This window comes from Bemisia tabaci, chromosome 6, assembly GCF_918797505.1.
Source record: "Bemisia tabaci chromosome 6, PGI_BMITA_v3".
Taxonomy (NCBI): Eukaryota; Metazoa; Arthropoda; class Insecta; order Hemiptera; family Aleyrodidae; genus Bemisia; species Bemisia tabaci.
Genome location: NC_092798.1, coordinates 44,130,291 through 44,157,653, shown reverse-complemented (window position 1 = coordinate 44,157,653; position 27,363 = coordinate 44,130,291). Strand labels below are relative to the sequence as shown.

General features: G+C 37.5%; 2 protein-coding genes across 2 annotated transcripts; both read right to left on the bottom strand.

Annotated features, from left to right (window-relative positions):
* Nucleotides 1-1,574: 1,574 nt before the first annotated feature.
* LOC109036541 (uncharacterized) lies at nucleotides 1,575-21,606 on the bottom strand. The gene is made up of 7 exons (XM_072301935.1): nucleotides 21,437-21,606; nucleotides 19,450-19,522; nucleotides 18,003-18,194; nucleotides 5,103-5,162; nucleotides 4,665-4,795; nucleotides 3,849-3,936; nucleotides 1,575-1,890 (listed from the first exon to the last, which is right to left on the bottom strand). Exons 1-7 carry the CDS (start codon nucleotides 21,452-21,454, stop codon nucleotides 1,736-1,738), a joined length of 717 nt encoding a protein of 238 aa, XP_072158036.1. The 5' UTR covers nucleotides 21,455-21,606; the 3' UTR covers nucleotides 1,575-1,735.
* On the bottom strand, nucleotides 6,633-12,689 carry LOC109036408 (uncharacterized). The gene is made up of 3 exons (XM_019050610.2): nucleotides 12,460-12,689; nucleotides 8,934-9,015; nucleotides 6,633-6,913 (listed from the first exon to the last, which is right to left on the bottom strand). The coding sequence occupies exons 1-3, from the start codon at nucleotides 12,481-12,483 to the stop codon at nucleotides 6,792-6,794; spliced, it is 228 nt and encodes a 75-aa protein (XP_018906155.2). The 5' UTR covers nucleotides 12,484-12,689; the 3' UTR covers nucleotides 6,633-6,791.
* Nucleotides 21,607-27,363: the final 5,757 nt, after the last annotated feature.

The window sequence follows — 27,363 nt, the reverse complement described above, 5'->3', positions numbered from 1 at the left end:
AAATTCAATTTTAAAACTAGGGGGTCGAGAAAGTAAAAAAAAAACAACATAGGTACCTCACAAGTTAAAGTTGTGGCCGCATGCCCGTAAGTAGTGGAGCTTCATCCTCCTCCTTATATTGAGGACCTAGAAGGCTCAGTTTGTGATGTCACCTGTTCACGCGCTTAAATTCAGCTCGCTAAGAAAACTTTACTCTTTCTGAAAAATTTCCTTCTACTCTACTCATGTTTACGTTTCAATTATTATTGGATTATTAGGACAAACACCCTTAGGAAAAAAGCCAGTGGGACATATCACTCGTAGGACTTACTGTAATGGGACAAAAAACGAGTAGGAAAAAAGCATTAGGAAAACCTGATGTAGGAAAAAGAAATTAGGAAAAATGACCTAGCACCGTGATATCTTTATTCGGCCACCCGGGAGCTGGTGTTGCCTACACTGGAAACTGAAGGCAAACCAACGGTGATTTACCGAGGTTACTGCTCCTCGCAACTCGTGCTGAGTTATTCTCGGTTTCTTCCTTGAGCAATCGTGGCATCTGAGGGTGATCGGTACCGCTATTCGGCCCCGTGGGAGCTCGTGTTACCTATACACTTGAAACTGGGCGTGAATTGACAATGAGCTGAAGTCAGGTCCACAACATTTTTCGGATGCTCAAAACATTCCCTAATAATTCTCGATTTTTCAGGTTGCTATAGACGCCCTGGTAATGCTCGTATTTTTCGAGGAAAAAGTACGTCCTACGGTTGAAGATTTTTAAAAATAAGTCAGGAGGACCCCCAAAATCTGTACCCCCCGGATCTCTCCACCCGGTGTTGACCCGACCCCTTTAGAAGTGCACTTTTCCGAGCCTTTTTGCACCAGTCCGGCCCTAATTACCTCATCAACCATTAAAAAGCTGAGGGATGGATGGATTGAAAGCATTTTTTATTTTCGGGTCGGCTCCAATTGTTTCTCTTCAAATTGATTGTCGTCATGGAATCGACTAGATCCAACTTTTGGCGTGGACCTAGTGATACAATATACCTACCTTTAAAACAGTGCATTTAATGGTTTATTTGGACGTATTTCTGTTAAACAGAACTAAGCGCCAGGTTGAGTTCCTTTTGAGAATTTTAGAATCCAGAATAGCGCGTTCTGTCAAACGGAACTAAGCGCCATGGAAAAGCATTGCAAGTATAGGACGGAACGAGCATCGCGTTCCGCAACACCTGCCAATCCAAGTCCCCCTCTCCCTTCCTCCCCCGATGGCGCTTAGTTCCGTTTGATAGAAATACGTCCATTTAAGTTCGACCAAAATCAGTTTAACCACATTAGACATGGTTTGATTTTTTTTTAACAGAAAACTGAGCAACATTGTAAAATGCAATTTTGTGAGTACACCCTTCGTGATCTCAGGGACTGCACAGGAAGTTTACAGAAGAGGCATGTTTTGTTTTATTTTCTGTTAAAAAAAAAAATAAATAAAAAAAATAAATAAAAAATAAAAATGCAGTTGACTGTCATTAGTGTCATTTAATGGATTCTCTGCAACTACTTTCCCAGATAAGACCAGAGTGAAAATAAAGACATGATTACCGGTTGAGAGTGAATTTTAATTTCGTTAACAGTGAGGAAAATGTAACAAGACGATGTGAATAAACTTTTTTTGGTATAATTTCAGACGACTTAGGCTAAATGGAGGCTTTGAGTATTATCGCACGGCATGGGAGGAGGGCTTCTGCGAGGAAGAAGATCAGTAGTAGAAGGCTGGGCCAGACTCGTAGGGGAATCCGGTTCCGATGTATTTGCCGGGGAAGTATTTGCCATCGTCGTAGGGGAGCACGACTGGAGCGGCTCGCACGGCAACAGCCGGTGCCGCAGCATAAGCAGCGTGGTAAGCGGGAACTCCTGGGGGGGGGGGGGGGGGGTGAAAAGTCAGATTAATAATTGGGAAAATAAATAATTTTATATACAGGGTTATTCAAAAGTCACGCACCACTGGCCATGATGGGGAATGGCTATTTGAAATTTTTGAGTTGCCCCCCGCACCTCAGCTCCCCCCGAGGGGATGAAAAACTGGAAAGTACCTAAAAAAGTTCCCCCTCAGTATGAGGAAAAGCGTCTTAAACCGTTTATCGATAGCATACTTAGAACTAAAGTTATGACCAGTGGTGCGTGACTTTTGAGTAACCCTGTATCGCGGAAAAAAAATGATTAAAATCATGTTTTTGAAAGACTTAAAAGAAACTTCTCTACGATTGAATAAATTGTTTTTATTATTATTATTATTATTTTAATTTTCGGTAAAGAAAATTATTAGTTTTCATTTTGGGAGAAAATTGTTTCTTCAGTAATTTTTTTCAAATTCAAATGAGTTTTTTTTTTTTTAAAAAAAAATCAGAGAATTGTAACTTTGTCATCGATGACAAATGAGAGGCTTGGAGGACAAGGCGCACAAGAACAGTTTTTGAAAAATTGAGATATTAACGATTTCAAGTAAAATTAGTCTTCATATTCTGTGAAAAATTCGCTCCCAAATGCCAATTTTTAAGCATCAAAAAGTCAGTTTGAGCTTTCGCCCCACTATAAGGATCCATGTAATTTCGAAACTTCAATCACGTTTTGCTCGAAATAGCAAAAACTGCACTCATGCGCCTTGTCTTCCAAGCCCCTCAAATAGAATTTCCTTTATATTAAATTAGAACTCATAAAAAAATATCACTTTAGAAAAACTTTTTTTGTGTCAAAGAAGTAATAACACGATGTTTCTGGAACATGTACTAGAAAAAAATTCTCTTCGATCTAGAGTCCAGATTCTTAGAAAAATTGGCAAGAAAAAATACTCTTGATTCAATCGGATATTTGCTTGAATCGAGGGCCAAGCCTTTTAATTTAAGCGGATTTCCTGTTGGTTTAGACGAAAATCTGATTGAATCAAGAGTATTTTTCCTTGTCAAATTTTTTGAGAGTCTAGACTTTTTTCTATACTTTTTCTAGACTTTTTCTAGAGTCAGGATCCAAGATACTTTGTTTCACTGTGGAGCGTGAGCGTTGAATATGGATGTTTTCTGGCCTACCTCGAATATTGAAGGCGGAACAGCAATGCGCGTATTCTTCCTCCGTCGTATCAAATCTGCCTCTACTCAGCCGTACTTATCGTAGGATAAGCTCTTTTTTGAAAACTAAGGTAACTACTGAGCTCAACATAAAAGTTGGCACAAAGTTCAAGTTTTGAATTAATAGTCGAAATCATTAGGGCAGTAAAAAATGTATTGATGGAAGTATTTTATAATAGATTTTTACCGAAAAAAAAGGTTTCAAAATACTAACGGTCTCACATTATTGTTGAAATGCAATGGTCAACGGCTCCGTTCATTACACTGGAAAAAAACAAATTGGATCTAGAGTCCAGACTCTTGAAAACATTGACAAGAAAAAAATACTCTTGATTCAATCAGAGTTTTGCTTAAATCAAGAGGAAATCCGCTCAAATTAAGAGGCTTGGTTCTTGATTTAAGCTAAAATCCGATTGAATCAAGATTATTTTTTCTTGTCGATGTTAAGATGCTGGACTCTAGATCCAATGTGTTTTTTTTCCCCCCAGTTTACGAATATGCAAGAACATTCCGAATCAGAGGCGGATTCAGCAATTTGGCACAGGCAAGTGGCAACATCGGATTTCCTCCATTTAAACCGATGCCAAATAATCGATTCTTGTCAGAGTACCTGCCGCCCCCCCCCTCCCGAAAAATCGATACATTTCCAAAGGTTTAAGTGGAGGAAATCCGATGTTGCCAAATTGATGGATCCGCCAATGGACAGAGCTGTACAATGCACGCTGTATTAATTTTATTTCACGCACTTACCGGCAACGGAGGCGAAGATCTGTCTCTTTTGGGCGGTGTGCTCAGCCTCCTCGGCGAAGACGGCAACGAAAGCAAGAGCGAAGAGGAACTGAAAATAAAAAGATTCGAAGTTTTACCAAAAGCGAAATAAATTTATTTGTTGGCATTGGGTTGGCTGTTGCGGGCACAGAGCTGTGTTCTGACTGTCGAATCTCAGAGGTTAGCAAAGTCAAATGACTGTTTCAAAATCCGAAGTTATACATTCTTAATATAAACGAAGATATCTTCTCCTATAAAAAAAAGGCGATGACGTCATCCATAATGATATCCCAATGGTCATATCTACGACGAAGAAATCACGATGTACAAATTATGCTGTTCCCTGCTATTCTGAATTACGTGGCAAATAATGCGCGATTAGACAAAAAAAAAAAAAAAAAAAAAAACCAAAAAACCGCGATTGATATTTATTTTTATAATGGTCTAACTCCGCAGCTCTTCTTAAGATTCAAGAGCAGATAAACAATTCCCCTATTGCTTAAACCAAACTGCTAGAAATTGAAAATTAAACCAAAATTCATTAGAGAACTATGAGAACTTTTCGACTGCTTTTCCCACGATCAGATTTGCCGTCCGTTTTATCATAAATAGTGATAAATCGCTGCCGCCGACGTTTTTTAGTATTCTTGATCAATTTTAAAAAAATGGGCTTTGGAGACACTTCGCCTCGATTTTCTCGCTTTACAGTGCGATTTCTCTTCTTTTTTTTAACGCACAGACTTTTTCAAATCAAAGGTAAGCCAAAACTTGAAACAAATAAAATGAGAAAAAACTTACGAAAATTTTGACAGGGCTCATTTTGAGGGTGGTTATGGGTGTGTTCGTGAGTTGAGAAAAGTATTTTGATCGTCGAGAACTTAGAAACTGATGATATATTGAGTGTCGGTGCAAGTTTTTATACCGGCCTCCTGATTAGGTCAATTAATGGAGCTTTGGTGGGGAAAGCTCATAACGTTCATTGAGAAAATGTATGGGGCTACGGGCGAGGAACCTCTGTGGGGAAAACAAAAATAAGAGAAATCGTATCACCTTCCAGTGTAAACATAATGAAACAACAGTGGAGTTCGAGAAAAAAAGCAAGGGAAAACTTTCACACCTGAGTGGATATTAAGATCTCTTAATTGAGTTTTGGCTCTGGGGTCACTACTAATTAATATTTCTAGCTATACGGACACGTTTGACTGCGATAAATGTTCAACGAGCCGATTATTTTACTTTTAGGCCCGTTCCCCATTTCTAGGTCTTTCTTTATGCGGCGAGCTGACATCGGTATGGCTGAATGGAAAGAAGAATTTCATTTACAAGGACCTTAAATTGTAACTCTGAGAACGCATAACAATCCGTAAGTCCATCTACAACATGACTCAAAATCAGAGATTTAACGTAAATGCAAGGATCTTAAAAAGTACTGCTAACCATTCATTTTTTATCAGATATTTTCATCTCAATTCATTTCCGATTTTACGTCTTTTAAGGAAAGAACAATACAAAGCAGTACAAAGCGAAAAACAAAGACACAAAATGAACTTTAATGAGTTTCAGTGCAAGACTGAGGTGCGAGAGTGTCCAGCATAGGCAGATGCATCGGAACTGAAGTTTCCAAGGATTTTACATTTTTATGGAGAATAGCGTTTTTAATTGAAGACATAGCATTCGACCCAAAAACTCTTCATTTTCCCTCTCGAGAAATTCATCAGGTTTGATCAACGACTATTAATAATTACACCTCTATCTTCTTCGGATACCTAAAATAATTATGACGCTGCCGTCAAAATCAGTCCGTGGGCTACACATTAGGATAATCTGAGCGACTCGAAGCAAGTTATTCATTAAAGCTACTTTATTCTAATTTAGTCGAAAATTGTCTAAGATTTAAAACAAAAAATTCAAAAGGGATTTGAAAGGAGGTTCCTCTGAATTCGATTCATTCTTCGACGTCTACTAAATACTGCCTCGTTGACTTTACATCCTCAGACCCCTTTCATTCTGCCTTAGCCGCCTTCAAATGTTTTTAAATTTCTCCTGATAATATACATATTTATTTATGAATATAGTTATGAATATTTCGCCTTTAACTTTGCTTAAATATTGAGCTGAATCGTAAGTACAATTCTCTAAGAAATTCTTAAATTTCCTAGAACATTCATATTTTATCAGAAGAAATTTGGTGACCTCCGAATTTTCGGATGCGCTGTCATATATCTCTCCCTTGCTAGCCGATTATTGAAATTTTGACTTTGCCATTGTAGGTCTCTAAGAAGAGACACTACAGCCGAAGTACATGCTATGAAATTGGTTGTTCCATTACGTGCACTTTTTTTTGCCCCCTATCAAGATGAAATTGGTGATTTTTTCATGAAGCACCATCGGAGGATCCGATAATCCTTCAACACATCGCACTGAAAAAAAGTTCTGTTGTCACAAACCAGAATTTCTGGTTGTATTTCGCAACCAGATTTTCCGGTTGATTCAACCAGAATTACAGTTGACTCAACCAGGCGTCTGGTTGACTCTACCAAATTCTGGTTGAGTCAACTGTAATTCTGGTTAAATCAACCGGAAAATCTGGTTGCGAAATACAACCAAAATTTTTGGTTTGTGACAACAGAACTTTTTTTCAGTGCGGGATGAAGGTTGCCAACGGCCAAGACAATGAATAAAAAATCAGCCTTTAAATTCATTTTTGTTTTTGAAATTGTTCGTATAGAGGGATGAAAAATTTCGAGACTGTATTTTTTTGGGATGATTTTAATTTGCGAAATTTAACAAAACAAAAATAACACTTAATTATACATTAATTGTTGCTGTCCGGGATTTGAGACCCAAGTTTGGATGAGACTTGTTTCCATCAGAGGTAACAAGAGTTTTTCCTGGGCATTTTTAGGAGAAGAGATTGTACATGGGTTAGTATTTGTCTGGGAACCATTTGCCATCATCTTGACCGTCAGCGATGGCCGGAGCAGCGGCATATGAACGAGCGATCGGCATGGCTAGTCGTTGGTGGCCCCAGGCAGCGTATGAGAAGCCTGAAAAAAAGAAGCTAAAATCATCGATCTGCTCTAGAAGAAATTGTATCCTTCATCGAAATTGAACGAGATATTGAAAAAATATTAAAAAAGAACGAATCGAATGAACAAGAACCTATGCAGGCTTTCATCTTTCAGCCCCTGGTTCCAAGCGAAATCCGTAGAAAAGACGATGGAGAATTTGCATGCAAATTTTTTATTGCTTCATCTGAAAGTGCTTAAAAAGCTGATTTCACAGTATTTTTTATACTATTTTTCTGTTATGGGAAAAAGTAAAAAGATAGATTTAAAAATGCCGCCTTGTGACATCCTCACTAGGACACACATCCTCCTGACATTCTCACATTCTCATCCGCCCAGTGCCGCCTCATCTGGCGGCATTTCCCGTTTAAACACATGTATTTTAGCAGATTAGATAATTTTGTCATATCTTCTCCAATAATTGTTCAATTCATGAATGAAGGGTATCGGTACCCTCGTGTTTAGTTCACTCAGTATCCCACTTAAACACGAAATTCATCAAATTTCAGACACCTGCAAAGGCTCTATTAAGATATTATTGGGGATTTACTGACTTTTGTTGGACTTCCCCGACAACAAATATTTGTTTCAGTCCCGACTTAAAAAAAAAAAAAAAAAAAAAAAAAAAAAAAAAAAAAAAAAAAAAAATCTACCCGCTGTCTAGCACTTGAGGATGCCAAATCTAACAACTTTCGACTAATTTTTCTTTAAGTCAATACAGAATTAGACAGCGCAAAGGCGTGCTTCACGCAATTTTATATAATACATGCTTGCATTATAACAATCAATTTTTCTTATTTTCCGAGTGAAAATGAAAATCCTGGTAGTTCCTACACTGTTCCCTGTACTAATAAGCGAACCAAACTCGCTGCCACTAGGTGTATATGGGAATCAGTTGCGCTGGTTGCAAAATTATGTTTTACCACTGAAATCCTCAGCAATAGCAGTTCATGGCGAAATATAAAAAAAGAACAAGGTTTTTACTACCAATACTCAAGTATAAAAGGTTGCAATATATAGATTGCGATTACGTGGTAAAGTAAAACTATCCCTACTGCATCGGGGGTTTTTTATGTTGCCTACCTACTGATTGAAGGGGCTCCTCACACTACATATTGCAGTGAGATTACGGTGAGTTACAAATTGCATTTCTTTCTTCTGCTCGTTCGATCGTTTGAAATCGGCAGATCATTAAGCGTTAGAAAAAAAGAAAAAAAGAAAGAAAATTTTTGCCTAACGATATTTGGGGGTTTTTTTACAGAGAGAAAAACATTGCATTTTACCAAAAGTGTTAAAAATTACGATGAGCACATCGGGTTGGTCTGAAATATACTTAAAACTTCAGAGTCTGCTGAAAACATTTGCGCTTTTTTTGAGCTTTTCGCTTCAAAAAATATATTGCGGCAAAATACAGGAGAGTCATTCAAGTCTCACATATCCTTGCAGAGCTGAAAATGATATCACAAGCGGTATGCGACGTTTAAGAATTTTCGCCGCCATTTTATTTTTTTACAGAAAAATTGTTGGTTGAATCTGTCCGAAAAGTTCACTGAATTTTATCGGTAGCACAGAGTTTAAAATTCTGTGAAATTTTCAGACAGATTCAACCAACAATTTCTCTGTACAAAAAATAAAATCGCGGTGGAAATTTTTAAACGTCACATGGCGCTTGTGATGCTTTGGCCGCAAGGTGACGATATATCGATTCATCTTCCATTCACACATATGGAAAAGGATCGATAAACGGGATGTTCGAAACGAATACCTTAATATAATCTATTCTTTACAATAGCTTATGAGGGAGAAATATCAAAAATCGATCATTCGCGTTCGCCATTGGATCTGATTATCTTTTATTGATCTATGAATTTCAACAATTAAATCACAAATCTATGATCATCTAGACTAACCCATTAGGTATATTAAGTTACTTGGACGATTCTGAAAGGCGGACAGTTTGATGTCTTATTTTAGAGTTATTATAAGCACCGACACTTACTGGGATTGTAGATTTGTCTCTTCGCAATTTCTTCCTCTGCGGGTGCAGCAAACACAGCAACGATAACGAGAGCAAAGAAGAACTTCAGAGAAAAATATGGTAGGATTGGCACGGCGAGAATGATGAAACAAAACAAGAAATGAAATTGACAAAATAAAAATTTGTTTAGTGAATGAAAGTCGCTCAATTGTTTTTGTAAAAGGAACTAGGGATTTTTGGTGGAAAGAGGGAAGCGCTGAATATGAAAACCCCAGATCTGAGAGACACACGGACGACAGGAACGCTCTGCCGTGATAGCGAAGAGAGCGCAGTAAGTGTCTAATTTTCGAAATCGAGTTTCCTTCAAAATTCGTCTGAACTCTTTCAGATGAAATCACTGATATTGCTAAAACAGCGAATTTAATCTTAATTGCATCAAAACGAGACATATGAGAAAGCCGTAAGTGCTCAAAAATGACGTAGTCTTAGACAAGACAGCAGTAAGTGACAATATTCCTCCAGAGAGACAATGAAAACAGTGCTTTACTGCTTTCAAGTAAAGTGCCGCCCTCTCCTGTGAATTTCTAACCTGAAAATGCGTTTGTTGTGTGTTCAAAACGCAACTACAAAAGCATGCAGAAGATGGCTCTTACGGCTGTCTTGCCTAACAATTACCTAGTATGAAAATGAAAAATACCCTTTTTATATAATTGAAATAAAATCAGTCGATTTTTAATCATCCAAACGATTTCTAGGAGTCTTGCGGACGATTAGTGGCAATTTGACAAAAGAACGGAGGCTTCTATCCATAAAATTTTCCGGTCAGAGGCTTCGGAGCCCGTTTTCTCAAAACTTTATCTTCACACTTACTGCTCTCTTGGCTATCACGGCAGCGCTTTTTTTCCACGAGGGGAACTTAAGAAAATCCCCGAGCGCCAAGGGAGGTCCGCATGGATGTCATTGAGAACATTGTGAAGATTGGGACTCCTCAGGAGTAATCATCCGCTGTTTTTACGGCAGAATGTATTGAAAGTTTTAAAATAAAAGTTTAACAAGGGCAGAAATGACGAGAAGATTTAGCAAAATTGAGTACGCGGTCTACACCCTGGTAAAAATTGGCAGTAGAATCTGTGTTTCAAAATACCATACACCTACAGCCGACTGTAAGATTTCCAATAGCTTCTATAGCCGTCAACACAATTTCTTATAGCCTTTTATAGCCGATGGCGATTAAGCAACAGCCTGGCGATAAAGTGTATGCTAAACGTTACTAATTTCGGATGCTAGGACTTATTGTTAGTGAGTTTATGGACTACCGCTCTCTTTTTGGGCCGTAGTATTTTGCGAGGAAAGCTCCGTTCTTTTGAAGGATGCCTGCCATTCCTAGTATTTTGGAACGCCTTCAATTTCGTATGATACTGTGCAATACCTCTGGTGTGAAATAGTTGCTTCAAGCGCCGTGGCATGCGGGCAGCCAGCGCGAAACACGCATTGGCGCCTACAAACCTAACAGGGATACTTCACGCGTTGCGCAATGCGTGAAGTATTCCTGTTAGGTTTGTAGGCGCCAGTGCGCCTCCGCTCCGCTTTGTGTTAGGCTATAATATTTAGTCTCGTGGAGTCAGCGTTTTTCAACTCATGACTTTGAAATGTTTGCACACTCTTTATGGATTATTCTCATTTTAATTGACGAAAAAAATATGTAGTAAAGGAAAATATAATGTGCGTTTTGTAAATATTAAAGTGATTCCGTACAAACTTAAGGATTTACAAAGCACACGAATTTCTACACAATTTCTTATAGCCTTTTATAGCCGATGGCGAAAAACCAACAGCCCGGCGATAAAGTGTAAAGCCCGGCGACAGGAACTATAGCCCGGCTGTTTAATTTTTTATCGCTTCGTGTAACCCGGCCGTGTAATTTTCCCCACTTTCTACACCATGATCTTCTGTCGCCTTCTTCAGTCGGCTATAAGAACTCCTATGGTATTTTGAAACGAAGCTCCTATCGCTAATTTTTACCAGGGCAGCGAGCCGATCGGAAACCTTAGGGGGCACCGCCACCCCTCACCACCCTTTCCGTGCTGCTTTCCAATTTCGTTCAATTTATTCTTCTGCGTTTTTTACTAAACCCTCGAGAAATAGGTATCGCGTAAAACAAACATGAAAAAAAGCCTGTCTCAAAAGGGGTGCTAAGGTATGATGTGAAGCAAACGGATCACTTTGCTTAGGTGAGAATGATGCTTACTTTCACAGCAAGGGCACCGAAACTTTATTTTAAATTTTAAAATTTCTTCGCCGGCAAACTGTTATTTTTCAGCGTGCCTCTTAAAAGACCAGTGGGAATGAACCAGCAGACAGGATAGAAAATCAATCAAAATAGTTCCTAATTAAAATTTCACTGAAAACACATGGGACATATTAAAAATATTCCATTTCAAATCCGTAGCCGTAGGATGATAATAATACTGGTACAGGTGGGTGGTTTCACGATAACTGGAATAGTTTTGTCGCCGTAACCGACAACACAGTTTTCGGTCATATTTTCAGTAGAAATGACAATCACTCAAATTCTTTCGCATTAATCTTCAGGGTTACGTATCATAACGCTTTCTAATGATTATTACTCTACTTCTCAATTAATATTATGTAAATTCCGAAAATGTGCTGTCTGCTGCTACGCGGTAAGGAGCCAGCGTAACAGACAGCACATTTTTGGTCATTTATACATTAAATTTGAAAAGTAGAGCGATAAATCTTTGAAAAACGCTACAACACGTAACCCTGTGTAGATTAATGCAAACAAATTCGAGTGATTATCATTAATAAAAAAGAAAAAAAAAATGATCCGTCTAATAAGGCGACAAAACTATTCCAGTTACCGTGTAATCATTAAGGTAAACTAAGGGACTCGGGAGGACGAGGCTTATATGTGCAATTTTTGCTATCTCAAAAAATACGTGTTTAAAGTTATAAAATTACATGCAGTCTTATGGCGGAAAGGTAGTTTAGGCTCACTTTTTGATGCTTTAAAATTGGATTTTAGTTTTGAATTCTTCACATAATGTACAATCAAACAGGTTCAAGTCTCATAAATATCTAATTTTTGTCAGAAACTGCACTTATGTGCTTTGTCTTCAAAGTCCCTCAACTCAAAAATCCTGCTCGCCAAATCACTTGAATCAAATGGATAACTGACTCTAATTTCAGTAAGCTTTACGGTGAAATGATTTATTCATCAGTTTGTCTCGGCGAATTCGCAAGCATTGTGCATTGGAGGCGGCATGAATTTTGTCGTAAAACTTAAATCTAGTTTTTTTCTAAAAGGCACGTCTGTCTAAATGTCCGAGTTGTCTTATGTGAGATGCTTGAATACACTGATTCTAACTTTATACTTCCGATTCGTTCGCAAAAAAATTAATTGATAACTTTACTATCGGACAAAAATTAGAGGCTTGCACATATACTCATTTAAAAAATGTATAGAAAGTCCTGAAAGTAGAAACTCGCAAATAATTATGAGATGAAGGTAAAACTGAGTACTTACGAATAAGAACTTGGCGAGACTCATTTTGACAGAGTTTAGAGTTGTAACTGCTTGGCACACAAACGAAGTCTGGTCGTCGAAAACACAGCAAATAATGCTTTTGTTTACTTATATTAGACTATTTATATGTTGCAACGAAAACTGCATAGAAGAGGAAAGGATGAAAACAAATTGCAGCGAGGATTAAAAACGGGATCTCATAATTTGAAAATAATGGTGACCTTAATTGAAATTCTCTTGTTTTCCTGTCGTTAGAGATACAGGTGAAAAAAACAGCATTGCAATTTTTCCGGAAAATTCTCCAAATCTCCCATGAGCCGTAATGTGAAGTAGATGATTTCGCCAGAAAAGGACACCTATGGAAGAGGATGACCATGGAAAACTAGAAAGCACGATTGCTATGGGTGGGAGGCGCCCACGACGGAAAGGTTTTAGGTTTCTCATTAGTTTGTTTTTTCTTGTAAATGAGAGAGGCTGTATTTGCCTCATAATTTAAATCTTATTTTTAGTAAAAACCTACTTTGAGTAAGCGTAAAAATCCATTTGAGCATGGTGGTGCCCATTTGTGTGACCAAGAGTACTTCAATTTTCTTCAACTTCCGAAAATTTTCATTGTGCTATCCTATTTTAAAATTCCTATAAGAGACAAATCAACCATTTAAATTTATCCAAGACTCAGGGTATACCCAACGTTTGAATGGAATCTCTCATTGCGTTTGAGGTGAATCCACTTATTATTCCGATATACGAGGCCCGGCTGAAAAGTAACGCCTCCAAGCTCACAACTTGAGAACAACTGAGGATTTTAGCAAAAACTAAAAATATTCTGAAAGTGGACATAATTACCTTCCTTACGGTACATCGGTTTGCAATATTGTAAATTTTTTGACGTTACAACGTTGCCAAACTTACGACATTATCTCTCAAGATGGTCGAAGGAAGATATCGCGGGTGACAATATGATGCTGTAATAAATTGCTGTGTACATTTATTTTTGCCACTCAGTAACACTATTTAAAACGCTGTAATTTTTCCTCCTACTTTGCTTGTTTTGCTTATCTCGAATTCGTCGAATTTTAGTGGGCCAGAATTTTACTCTTAGCATAACTTGCCAATCGTAATATTTTCCCTCAACATGTCGGAGAGGATAATTCGGAAATTTGGCAACGCTGCAACGTCAAAAATTGTTCAATTTTGCAAACCGATTAATCATTAGAAAGTTAATTACGTCTACTCTTATTAGAATATCATTAATTTTTGCCAAAATCTTCAATTGTTCTCAAGTTATGAGGCGTTATTTTTTAGCCGGGCCTTGTAATTTAAAATCTTCTCGGTGATGAAACTTTTCCTTCCTCTTCTCCCATTAAACTGAATTCACAGGAAATGAATATATTTCCAAAAAGATTATAATATTTTACAGTCTAACACCCAAAAGTAAAACCAAAAGTATGGTAGAAGTTGTATCATCAAAAAAAAATCAGGGGAGACCCAACAGTGTCACGTCAGTGACGAGCAGAAACTATGTACCTACTATGAACTTATACATCTTCTCTCAATAACTCTCCCTATAAGGTACGTGACGCTGAGTTGTTTCCCTTTTTGCCTTCACAGAAAAAATTAAATTGCTGATTTAACAACTCAATTGCTAAAAAAAAGTGACTGCAATTTTTCAATGTAGATTTTACAACAAAAAAATGCAACTTCAACCACCCCCGAGCCCCGTGGTTAAATTAGCTTACAATAGTGGTTAATATAGCATTTTTTTGTTGTGAAATCTACGTTGAAATATTGCAGTAACTTTTTTTTTTAGCAATTTAATTGTTAAAACAGCAAATTAATTTTTTTCGTGTTTTGTCTCTCATAATATTTGCACAAACATATTCTCGCTGAATAAAGTGGAAACTGTTGAAATTGCAGTCCAGCAGCCTGATTGTTGAAATTTATGTCGGCACGACAAGAATCGAAAATCGATATATAACACGACGCAGATAGGGCTATGTCTTATCTTATCGTGCCGACATAGCCAGTTACAGGTTCAACAATCCGGCTGCTGAGTAATGTTGGACCGTAGCCTCTCAATTTGAACTATAACGCACCACAACTTACACTAAAACCTCTACCTCCTCCATCTCGGTGCATTCCGTAATATTTGCTCACATTCTATGTTTTAAAATTTTTGGGCTGCCTCCAAACTAACTGCGCCGGTGGCGAGAGTAGACTGCTACAGTCGAAAATCGAAACTCGAAAACCTAAATATTTGGGGGAAAACCCCCATTCCTTTCAGCAGTGGTGATACCACTACGGGGAGGGAATTTATCTGGAAGAATGTGAACTCAATATTTCAAAATTCTCTCATTTTTACTCTCGTATCAGAAACTCGATAGCTCGAACTTTTTTCGTCTCCCTTCAACTTCGAGTCATCGATGTTTGACTGTGCAAACCTGCTCCTGCTGCACATGATAAGAATACTCCCGTGCTAAGGAAAAACACCGTATGAGCACTCGAGAGTTGCCAAATTTCCCACAGTAAGATGTTTTAGTAAGTAAGTAAGTAAGTAAGTAAGTAAGTAAGCAAGTAAGCAAGTAAGAAAGTTATGAATATTTTCCCTTGAAATGTTCAGATACTATAGATTCAATTGTAAATGAAATCCTGTAAAAAATTGGGAGAAAAATATTTACATGTTTTCCAGGAATTGCGTGTTTCATCGAAGGAAATTTGGCGATGTCTGAAGGCTCATACGTCGTTTTTCCTTAGCACTGCAAAATAGTGGCGGCGCACAGTGGATTGAGTCGATGAGAGAGGTCGGACATGAAATTTTTGACTAAATCTACAAATTTTGATGTTTATTTCGTCATAATTTCAACAATTTGGGGTGTTTCTAGAAGAAAATAGCACGAGGCAACCAATGGAATCATTCTTAAAACCTCAAAGTTTTGTGTATACGAAGTTATTGGCGTTTGAAGTTTCCAAATTTTGTCCGACCTCTCCTACTGACTCGATCCACTGTGCGGAGTAACCTATTGTGTGCCTTGGTGCGATTCATAGTCACCACGCCGCGATGTACGCATCCATATTGGGAGACTTAAACGCAGGCGTAGAAAAGTAGTTGCTTTGTAATGGGAACATTAACTGCAGGAGCCTCACTTTGCATGAATCGTACCACGCAGTCTCCATTACCCGAAGGTGTGGATAGAATTTAAATTGGGCTTCAGATTTGTTTTTGAATGGAAATCATTATCGAATTTGGGATTTGTCTCTTTCGTGGAGCCCGTTTGTAAAGCTTTAATGGACCACTAGACAAGGTACGAATTTAAGCATTCTGATACATGATCCTCAATTAGAATTTCACGTAAAACACGATTCTTGCATTGAAAATTACTGAGATCAACTTTTAATTAAGATATTAACGTTTTTATTTTACATTGTTACGGGAAATTTGAATTGCCCAGTCCAAAAAAGCGCAATACCCTATACGCGAGTCCAGTTGCGTACTACAACGGTTACAGCAGGCTTCTCAATCGATCATTGTTCCTTCCCCAACCTTTATCGTCAAAGAGTAAACAATTTGTTATAGTTAAGTCGAAGCGTCAAGATTGAAGCTTCCAGATTTTCATACCGCGGAGATCGTCGTGGTAAAGTTTAGTATGCGATTTGACTCACGTAGACTAGTGCGTGTTTTCATGAGCGGGAGGTTTGAATTTACGTATTAAGAAACATTAAATATTCTTAGTTAGGAGATCATTTCAGTACCTAAGTTTCGTCGCGCTTATCAAATTCTACGTGAAATTTCCGGTCAGGAAACATGCAGTACTGGAAAAATGCAGAAATGCTTAACTGCGTACCTTGTCTAGAGGTTCATTGTGATGATCGAATTCAGATGTATAATTCAATAGAAAATAGGTTGGCGGCTCAAATGCTGAAGCCAACTGAAATGATTGCCGTATTTTCACTTTTCTGGACTCATCTTCTACAGAAGATGAACAGGAACAGAATAATATTAAGGAATTCTTTCTTTTCTTCCATATTCAAGGTCTATCCAGATCAAATACCTAAATGTATATTTATATTATTTATTAAAGTATTCTTGAAAATTAAACAGAGTCATAAACGCGACCTTGCATTATGCATTTTTGCTTCATACGTGTGCAATGTTTAAAAGCAATTTCAAAGGAAAAACGCTCCATAAACATTCGAATATTGCCAAATTTCTCCATATAAAATGATAATGATTTTTGTGCTTTAATTTTTAAGATACTTTAAATTAAATGTCGAACGAAATTTTCTAACAAATTCGAAGAAAACTATTCACAAGTTTCTCAGGAAAACTGTGCTCCATCATAGCACATTTGGCAACGCCCGAAGGCTCCTATAAAGCGCTCTGCCTTGGCAGTGTTAAACCAGATGATCTCGAAAGGAACAAACCAATTTCTAGATGATCCTTCATTTGCGAGTGTTTTTATGCATTTGAGGGCTTGTAAAAAATTGACTTATTCCCATTAGAAAACAACTAATTCACTAATAAAAGGAGGAGTCTATTGGTCTTTCCTCTGTCAGGGGAAAAATTACCTTTTTCGGAGGAATTGAATTTGAAAAACACTTTAAGCCACTCTCAAGATTTTTTTAGTAACGTGTGCACTAAATATATCTTTGATTCTTGAAGAGTCGCAGGATTTATATTTTCTTATGCCATATCATCAAGAAACATGAATTTGATTGGGGAATTACTATTTACTTACTATTCATCCTAAGATGGTCAATTAAAATGACAAAATTAAATTAGGAGAAGCATGCACAAATATAATTCATTACTATTTCCTTATCTTCTCCAGCATTTTCTCCCTTTTTAATCTGACTCAGATAAATCCGAGTCTTAAAACGGAGAAGTTGTACAAGTTTTGAGTCAGCACTAGATTTATTTTTGTTAATTTAAGGCTCTTTTGGAAACGACAGTTTCCACTTGAGATAAATTAATCTTTAAAAACTTTAACAATCATTTTGTAAAATTGTTTACGCTGACTTTTCTTATTTATATTTGTTTTGATTTATATAATTCAGCTCATATTATCAAAATTTTCTATTGAAAGGTATCACGCATGAAATTTTTAAGAGACGTTTGAGAGAAATATGCTTAAAGTCAAAAGTTACTCGGAAGCCTCCGATACTCATGAACTTTAAACTCGAATATTAAGCGAAAGATGGGCTAAATTTTTCAATTTTGATTACAAATTTCATTCTGAGAAAAGTTTGAAGAACCAGAATGCGAGATAAAAATGCATCAAAAATTTGATTGGACTCCTTCATTAGCGATACCTTTAAACCGGCACTCGATACTTTCAGAGGATCTTTGGTGAAAAGGTGAGAATAAAGCAAGACATGATATTACCGGAGGGAAAGTTTTAATTTTTGAAAATTGAACAAAATGGAGGTGACTATTGCAGATGCATTGTTCTTATTGGAGGTTCAGACCAAATTTCAATCGGAATTTCAGAAGTGAGGAGGAGTGAATTTGAGGGGGGGCTCTGATGTTGTTGACATCACAGCTTACTTGGAGAGGGGTCCGTATTTGCCTGGGAAGTAGCTGCCATCATCGTAGCCGTAGGCGTAGGGGTAGGCGGCGTATGGGTAGGCGGCGGCGGCGGGGACGGCGGCGGGGACGACGGCGGGGGCAGCAGCAGCGTAGGGGTAGGCACCGTAGGCGTAGGGGTAGGCACCGTAGGCAGCGTAGGGGTAGGCAGCTGTAACAAAATAAGTTGAAAATTAAAATTAAGCTCATTTAATCGTATGATCTTGCGACTAGACGTGTATGCAGTTCAGCAAATCGCACCAAGACTTTTTTTTTGATAGTGTACTATGCACTGGGTATTCGAAGTGAATGGATCCTATTCTCAAGAGTCTGAAAATCAAAGAAAATATGCTTTCAGTGGCGAGGCGGGCATAATCGATTTTCGATATTTTCTCATTTGATCCCATGGTCAAGAATCGATAATTAAGGTGTTCGTTGCGAACATCCTGGTTATCGATCCTTTTCAATGGGTGCAAATGGAAGATCAATAATTGATACATCAAAAAGTACGCCATGCTAAGATACCTTGAGAAATTCAGGACTTCTTGAAAAATTTGCTTAGTTCTTAGTTAACTTTTCTCAAAGGTCTGTCGATAGAAAATTGTTTTCAGAAGTCGAAAAAAAATAATTTGTCACTATTGAGTATCACTAGAGAGGTACTTTCAATTTTTCAGTGCCTTGGTAGGTGTAAAGGATGTTTTCCTTGACCATCGCAAAAATTCAGTGAAATCAATTATTTCCAATTGAAAAAGAAAACAAATAGGAGGATAATGCTAAATTTACCCCACATATTTACGTAGCCTTAGTAATTGGAGTGGGGTGATGAGAAAGGGGGGTCAAATGGATTAAATTTGGAGATAAGAGACCGCAAGTAGCCCTCTTGAAATAACGATTTGTGACCAGTAAACTTCGGTCTAAAAATACTCCTGCACGCTCCGGTACCCTCAAATTTAAGCCTTGTGGCTTTAGTTTTAAGTTTTAATTTTTTCAAGTCCGTTTTCTCAGAGACGGTCACACACACTGGAAAAAAAAAAACACATTGGATCTAGAGTCCAGACTTTTAAAAACATCGACAAGAAAAAGTACTCTTGATTCAATCAGAGTCTAGCTTAAATCAAGAACCAGGCCTCTTGAATTGAGCGGATTTCGTTTTGATTCAAGCAAAAATCCGATCGAATCAAAAGTATTTTTTCTTGTCAATGTTTTCAAGAGTCTGGACTCTAGATCCAATGTGTTTTTTTTTCCCAGTGCATAAATACGTAAGTAAATCAGTGACGAGGCGTGAATCATCGATTATCGATATTTCCCCATTTGAACCTATGGTAAAGAATCGATTATTATGGTGTTCGTTGCGAACACCCTGTTTATCGATACTTTTCCATAGGTTTAAATGGGAGATAAAACATTGATGGGGGAATTGTACTCACCGGGGGCGATGATGGCCCTCTTGGCGGGTTGCTCAGCGGCGAAGACGGCGACGATGGCGAGAGCGAAGAAGAACTACAAAAAAAGGAAAAGCGATAATATTAGCATGATAATAGAAAGAAATGAAAAAAGATTCAGGTATAGAAACAAGTTTAAGTATTAATAATAAGCACAGAGACCTTAAGATAGAGACCATTAAGAATTCCCCAAAGGGTTTTCTAAAACGAGTATTTTAAGAGTTTTTTTTACTTAAAATTTACGAGCTCTTAAAATTTACAAGTTTTTTACATTTTTTTGGACAACTTTTTGTAGAACTTTTTTTACGAGCCATTGCTACTAGGGTTCTGTTAAAATTCGTCATACTGTCGATTAAGATAAATACTAATGGACAGTATGACGAATTTTAACAGAGCCCTAGTAGCGACGGCTTGTAAAAAAGGTCTACAAAAAGTTGTCCAAAAAAATGTAAAAAACTTGTAAATTTTAAGTAAAAAAACTCTTAAAGTACTCGTTTTAGGAAACCCTTTTGGGGAATTCTTTTAAGTAAAAAATAGTATTATTTTAATTATAAGAAAACGTAAAATTTACGTAGAAGTCATTAAACTATATCCTCAATTTTATGGGCTGCAACCGTTCCCTCTATACTTTTGCGTTCACAACTTTTCTCAACAGCCACTGCTACTAGGGAAGTATGGTAAATTCTATTATGAATCCACTTGATTTTTGACTCGCAGTGATACTACCGGGTAACGATAACGAGACATCTGATAGAATTAACCATACTTTTGGAGAATGCGATTTGATTCACGTTTTCTACTAACATGGAGCCTCTTATAGAGGTTCCCATAATCATATCATTGTTTCTCATACCATAATTTTATTTCTCAGTGTACTTAAATACTAAAAATACGAAATTAAATTTTGTTAAACTTTGCGAACTGTTGCGGTAAGGATCAGGGAGAAGATTATTTTAACCCGTCATTATTATGAAGCTGTTGTGCGCGCTCGAGTGGAAAAAAATTTTCAACATTTTTTTTTAACCGGATAAGTTAAGGGTTTTTGGATACAGAGATTAGACATCATTATGGTAGATCCTAACACCGAATCCGTGGGCACTACTGAATTTAAGTTCAATTGAATCTATGTTGATCCGATAACAGATATAATTATTTTGAGATAATCGCAATTTGAAAGATAGTCAAGAGCTTGATTGACTTTGCTTTCTCTTTACTCAATTAATGTTTGCAAAGTACATTGAATAATAAAAGTAGTGCTTTTGATTTCAAATACAATTCTGTCTGAGCATTTCTAGAACAAATATTTTTCAGTCACACCATCATAAAACTTTGCTTTTTCAAAATAAAAACACAGACAGCTTAATGTGACCATGATTGAATTGAAATTTTATTTTACGTTTACAAGGCGAATGCTGCGAAGTAGCTGCGTTTCGAGAAAAGCCTGAATTAAAGACTATGCTGAAGAAGTACTTGGAACAATACATGAATGAGATGCATTCACATAAATGCTGGTAACGTTTTAGTTTTTAGCTATTAGTTTTGATGGTCTCAAAGAATATAAATTCAGAGAACAAAGGGGAGAAAATTCTAAAATTTTTCAAAATTAACGAATGAAACGTCTTTAAGCGATCGGTGTATGTGTCTGAAAATGCTCAGTATCAAATATTAGATTCAAAAACGCAAAAGGGTACACGACGAAAAACATATCGTGGAAAAAGGCGACTTTATTTGAAGTAATGCAGCGGCGTATCCTCATGGAGGAATAAGATTCACTTTTCTTAAGGAGATCAAACATTGAAAGTTGTCAATATTTCTGTGAAAATATTATGGATGAAACTCAATTACATGGTTTGATTAAGTTCAAAAAATAATTTGAACGAAGCATTTAGGAATTTTATTTATAGTAAAGATGTTAAGTTGGATGCAAGACATTTTGTTATTTTATGTAAAAATAAAAGAGTTAAAAACTTACAAGAGCCTTGAGAGACATGGTGAGAGTTTGGGGGTTGTGGTTGTTTGCTGAAAGAGAGAAGTTTGGTCGTCAAGAACACTGCAACTGATGCCGTTGTCCACTCGCGTAAGAGTATTTATACTCGCTGGAAAAGCTGACAAAGGTGGCGAGCGGGTAGAGGGGGGAGGGCGCGGTGGAGGAGGGTGTGTCGGTTAAAACAAAAATGGGTGGGAAGAAAACCACAGGGACTGAAATAACTGAAAAGAGAGGAATCTCTCAGGTTTTTTTTTCCCGCGTCAGAGAAAGATAGCGAAGGGGGAGCCGCTAGCGAAGAGGGAGTTACCGTCGCACTGTGGGCCCTACGCGACGCCTGACATTAATTTCAGCTTAGCATATTACGGATCTTCTACATTCGAGAGTATTGAAACCAGTGTTCGAAACTCACATTTAAGTTTTAGGAGCCATGTGGCGCATCATGCCCGATTTTTAGGCGCCATTGAAGATTTTTTAGGGGCTAAATTGACTTTTTGCCTATGTATTACGGCGCATTTAGTGAAAAGTTAGACGCAAGATGTTTTCGTAACAGAACTAGTGAGTAGCTGTAACTTGGGGAAGACCAAAGCACTAAGGATGAAATCGTGAAGAATAGAAAAGTTTTCACTTGTAGTGCTGAAAGTTTCGAATAATCACCTTATATGAAAACTCAGATTTTTAGGGGGCAATTTTTAGGGGCCACGTTGGCGCAGAGCCTTCAATTTTTAGGCGCCATGGCCGATTTTTTAGGCGCATTTGGCCCGTTGGCGCCTGTGAGTTTCGAACACTGATTGGAACTTAAAGCAATTTTTTTGCGTTAGTTGTTACGTCTGCCTTTCAATCAAAGCAAAGTCTCCAAAGTCCTCTTAATCTTTGCCAATTGAGACGAGTATCCATTCTTTTCGACCCTCAGTTGCTGAAAAAAAAGCAAAATGTCGATATGCAAAGAAAAAGGAACAAAAGTACGAAATGTTGAAAAATCGTTCATTTCGGAGTGTTTTGCGGCCACTTTGGTGATGAAACGCTGAAAAATTATCAAAAGGAACCGAAGTTTGGAAGTTTTGAAGTCCTAATTTTAAAAAGAAACTGCGGTTTTGAAGAGTAGGTTTATTTCTTATTTAAACGTTGAAAAAAAAGTTAGAAACGTGGTAAAAGTCAAAACTGAACTTCCGGATCAAAGAAAGTAGTTAGGAGAAGTTGAGCGGTTCGCTCATTCTGTCATTGGTGTCCTCAGCTCATGTTGACGTAATACAATAAAATGAGTGTGACTTTGCTACTTGAGAAAATCGGGGCATGAGTAAAGCTTATATCGCGATTATTGAATATTATTATTTTTAATACCAGTCAACGATATGTTGAAGCACTGGCCCGAGAGAAACCATAAAAATTGAAATTTTGGTAAAAGTATCTTTATTTGCAAAGTAGGTATGCCGTATTATGTTTAAGCGTACAACTGCATGAAAACAGAAAACGTAAAGGTTGATAAAATATTTGCTACTGCTCTGAGTCTTAGAAAAACCACAAGCTTCTGATATTATTACAGTTTCCAAAGCAGTTAGGGACATTTAATAATGAAAAATTAAACAGCGGGTAATACTAATTTTCACATATTTATATATCACCAAAACTTTTCGGCTGAGAACTCAGCCTTCCTCGAATAAAAACAGCAAATAATTGTAAAAATCTAAAAATGTAGTACTTGGCTGCACCCTAACAACAACAACAACGACTGGATAACAACATTTTTCTCGTTTTGAAAGGTTCAGCCAAGTACGACGTTTTTAGATTTTTCCAATTTTTACTGTTTTCATCCTACTGAAGAAGGCTGAGTTTTCAGCCAAAATGTTTTGGTGGTATTTATGTGAAAATTAGCCCTGATACCCGCTGTTTAATTTGTTATTATTGTATATCTTTTTACGGACATTAATCTGCGTAAATCAGATCGACGACATATTATAACAACGCACAGAACCATTTCTTTCTTTTTTTAAAACTTTTAGGTATCAAAAAAAGAAAAAAAAAGATCAGCTTGTAAGTCAATAGACAAGAGCCTCTATTGGTGACTTTTTGCGAATGGATTTGGTCGACTTTTTCAATCAGATTGACAGGGTTGCAAACCGAAGGAGAAAAACCCTCAGGTGAAGTCAAGAACGAAGCTCAGTTGTTTGATGAATTTTGGCCAACTTTTGCAAATATCCACTTTTCAACCCACCTCGGGAGGTAAAGTGTCGAGAGTCATCAGTCTTAGAATCGTTACTTCGCTTAATTTTCAAATGAAAACTTAACAGAAATGTTTTCATTCTGATCAAAATTTGACGGCCCGTCCAATTTTGATCAAAAAAGGCTGTTACATGGTGACCATCAGTCATCAACTGGTTTACTTTGATCGGAATTGGTTCGGAATCTGATCGTGTATCGAGAATTTTGGATGATGCCAGCTTTGAAAGCCAAATGTTGTAGGCGCACCGTCGCCCGGAGGATATTCCGTTTTGTTGTAACGGAGGTTGGCAGAAGTCAACATCTTCAAAATCCACTGGCGAAAATTTGCCTTTGAAGCCAATGAGTAACATGTGCACTTACTTCCTCTCTGAACATTTTATGAAAAAAATGCCTGATAATAACATTTAGACCTCCTGACCGCACGAGCGGAGCTAGGAAATTTTTGTGGGGGGCAAAGGGATACCTCATCAAAGGGGATCGGGGGGTACAAAAAACCTACGATCCAAGGGAGGTTTACCTTCGTCTGCAGAACTTACCCAGCTCCAGAGGAGAGCTCGCGAATTTTTCGTAGCTTTAAAGGGGGGTTGCAGGCCTCCTCCAGAAAATTTTGAATAATTGAGTGGCCCCAAGATCAACTTTTAGCTGTTCTCACCGAAAAATCGATCTAATTGCAATATCCAAGATGAAAAATATGTCACATATTTCGCCAATTTCCTCACATTTCTTGAGAGAGGCGAAGTAAATTTAGGGGGCAGGCCCCCCGGCTCCCCTAGCTCCTTTCATATCTGACTGTATCTGATTCCCAGGCACTCTAGTAGCCAGTAATTGACTCCTGTCAGTGTTAACTGTGCATTGGGTATCTACTGAATGCGGGGTTAACAATCTCGGAAATCGAATGATAGCCACTGGATTTTCTACGGATCGTAACTATACAGTTGAGCGATCTTATAACCGATACCAGGCTTTATCCGTGTCTCATAGAAATCTCAGAGGAAGCCGAGTATCACTTGATCCTTTTCTGTAATTTAAATTGACACCCTTGCCAGTCAGCTGAGAGAAATAATCTCGACATTAATGCAAAAAATAAATAAATAAATAATTAAAACAAAAAATTGAAATAAATAAAGGAATCCCGAAAAAGGTCAATATTCTTCAATAAAAAAATAATCATAAAAATCCTGGATTAACAAAAATTGCCTCTATTGGAGTTCATTCATGTGCTTTTTATGACTCCTATTGAATTCATTTTCATTCTGTCATGGAATTTGGATTCCTTTCCCTGAATGCTGCCCAAATAATTAGAGATCCAATTTTGATGCCGCGCACATGCTTTGGACAAAAATACATAATGAAATCAAATTTTGACTGTGCGTTATTTTAAAAATTAATGTTTCGAAATTATTTTATGATTTTATGTGTGTTTCTGACTACTTTCCTTTTTTTACAAAATTAAGTCGCTCGTTGCGTTAGAGACGTCGAGAATCATTCTTTGGTGAAATGCGCCGAGCCTACACTTGTACGCGACGCTAGATCCGCTATAGGTGGTCAGTGGGTACACGGACCGTAAACAAAGTGGCAAGGCGCCCTGTACTGTAGTTGATCGCAAGTGGTATTTTCGAAAAATCTATCGACAATAATCGAAAAATCTAAAATAATCGGGTCCAGAACAAACCCAGCACCTGCGCTGTGGAGAGGCAGTCTTTTCCGCGGATCTCTTCGTGATGACCTTGAACCTGGCAGAAATGTAACGAAACACGGGAACGCCCTTCATTTCTTCACAGTATCCCCTGCCGGCCATTCCCTCGGCTGGAACACATTTACCTCCAGTTGATTTCCAGTTATGTTGTGATTGAATTTTCATCCAGGCCCCCTAACTGCTTCCCCCTCATCCGATTTTCTAAAAAGATCTCGTTCGTTGATCCATGAGTTGCAAAATTTCATGATTAATAAACGATTTTAAAAACTAGGGAGACGCACCATCGGAAAATCGTACATGGAATTTTATTACTTCAAATTAAGAAGTGTTCTTTAGTCTTTCCTTTTCACGTAGAATTGATTGTATAATATTTTTTTCCAAAATTAAAATAAAAAAATACGTAATTTTTGAAGTCTTTTACTAGAGGTCCGTAATTTGGACGTAACTTAATATAAATGCGGGTTTGAAATTTGAAAACTCCATTGAAAAGTAAATTTTCACCAATTTAGCGGAAAAACTTTTAATATTGACGAATGTTTGATGTAAATTTTACGTATAAGACGTCATTCTTTGACATTTTGTCGGATTAGGCTACTCGGTTCTAAAAACTGTTATGAAAGAAAACGCTTGCTGACTTCCCGCAATGGCAGTATCTTGAAAATGGAGATTTCCAATTTTTCCTCTTTAAAATTTTCCATCCAGGACTTAAATCAAGCCACTCCAATTACGTGGGGAGGGGGGGGAGGGGATTATACGTCGTGTCTCAAATAATTTCACATACAGAGAATCAAAGGCCAGCGAATGTAAACTTGCAGTCCCATGCCTAATCCAATGAAATAATCATTCATTGATGCATTAAAAAATCATGCGGTGAACAGGAGGCGTTATTTTAAGAAAATATTATTTTCCCCTTTAAAATGTCTGAAAAATATGATGTCTTGTGCAGAGCCAGTATCGTAGAGATCCAAGTGATGTTAATTCTAGTGGATGATTTTTTCCTAATGGTTATGACCTATGTGGTGGGAGCATGGATTCTATGAATTTTATGGCACCACCTGTCAATCGAGAGGTCTACGCTGGGCGTTGCCGCAAATTTATTCCTACCTCTTTTCCTCGGATCAATTATTTATTGACCACACGGGATCGATTTCAGTCCTAGATGTAGTTTCGGATATTGAGGATCTGTCTCGTGGCCGATAATCTACACTGATTTTTACAAAATATTCCATGTTAATCGGTAACTCATGCGCGAATCTCTTGTTTTTAAATATAACTATGGTACCTCCCAGTGGTTGTTAGGTACGAAACAGTGGCGTGGCGTGAATTGCGATATATCGATTGTTCTGCCATTTAAGCCTATGGTAAAGAATTAAGGTGTTCCCTTATAATCGATCTTTTTTCACAGGTTTAAATGGCATGAAAATCGATACATCGCAATTCACGCCACGCCACTGGTACGAAAATATTAGCTACATTATCTCATATGAGCTCTAAATTACACAAGAGCATTTACGTTCTACGGAGAATGTACACAGAAATGGATCGAGTTCAACGAAAAGAACAAATCAACAAGTTGAAGCCATGGAAAATAAAGGGTATCCCGGGATAAGCATGTCAAAATGCCCTTGTGAACGGATTTTTATTTTAACCATTTTAAGTCATCAAGGGTGTCCTAAAACTTAGGTTTTGGGGAATTTTAGCCCCCCCAACCCCCTCCGCCCCCCCTCAGACCCCCAGAAACAGCTTTTTAGGGCTATTTTTGACTATGCTTACGTCTTTTCCTCATAACGTTCGTAATTTTCGATAGAATTGAACAAAAATTTGTCAGAATCTACATCAATCAGCTTAGTTTCTGTAGAAAAAAATTCATTATCATCGAATAATATTTTAGCTTCTAAAAAAATTCGTAAAATTTTAAAAAAAAATCATTTTTTTCCTTTTTTCGCGCTAGGTGACGTATGGAAACGAGGACACAAACAAAAATCGTCTCTCTTCATAA

Bases quoted from the DNA above. Each gene is read 5' to 3' on its own strand.
- LOC109036408 (XM_019050610.2), bottom strand. From the start codon at position 12,483: ATGAGTCTCGCCAAGTTCTTATTC. The intron at 9,016-12,459 runs GTAAGTACTCAG...TTTTCTCTGAAG, and splicing joins GTCTCGCCAAGTTCTTATTC to TTCTTCTTTGCTCTCGTTAT. The intron at 6,914-8,933 runs GTAAGTGTCGGT...TCTTTTTTTCAG, and splicing joins GAGACAAATCTACAATCCCA to GCTTCTCATACGCTGCCTGG.
- LOC109036541 (XM_072301935.1), bottom strand. The intron at 4,796-5,102 runs GTAAAATAATCG...TGACCTAATCAG, and splicing joins AATGGGGAACGGGCCTAAAA to GAGGCCGGTATAAAAACTTG. The intron at 1,891-3,848 runs GTAAGTGCGTGA...CCCCCCCCCCAG, and splicing joins GATCTTCGCCTCCGTTGCCG to GAGTTCCCGCTTACCACGCT.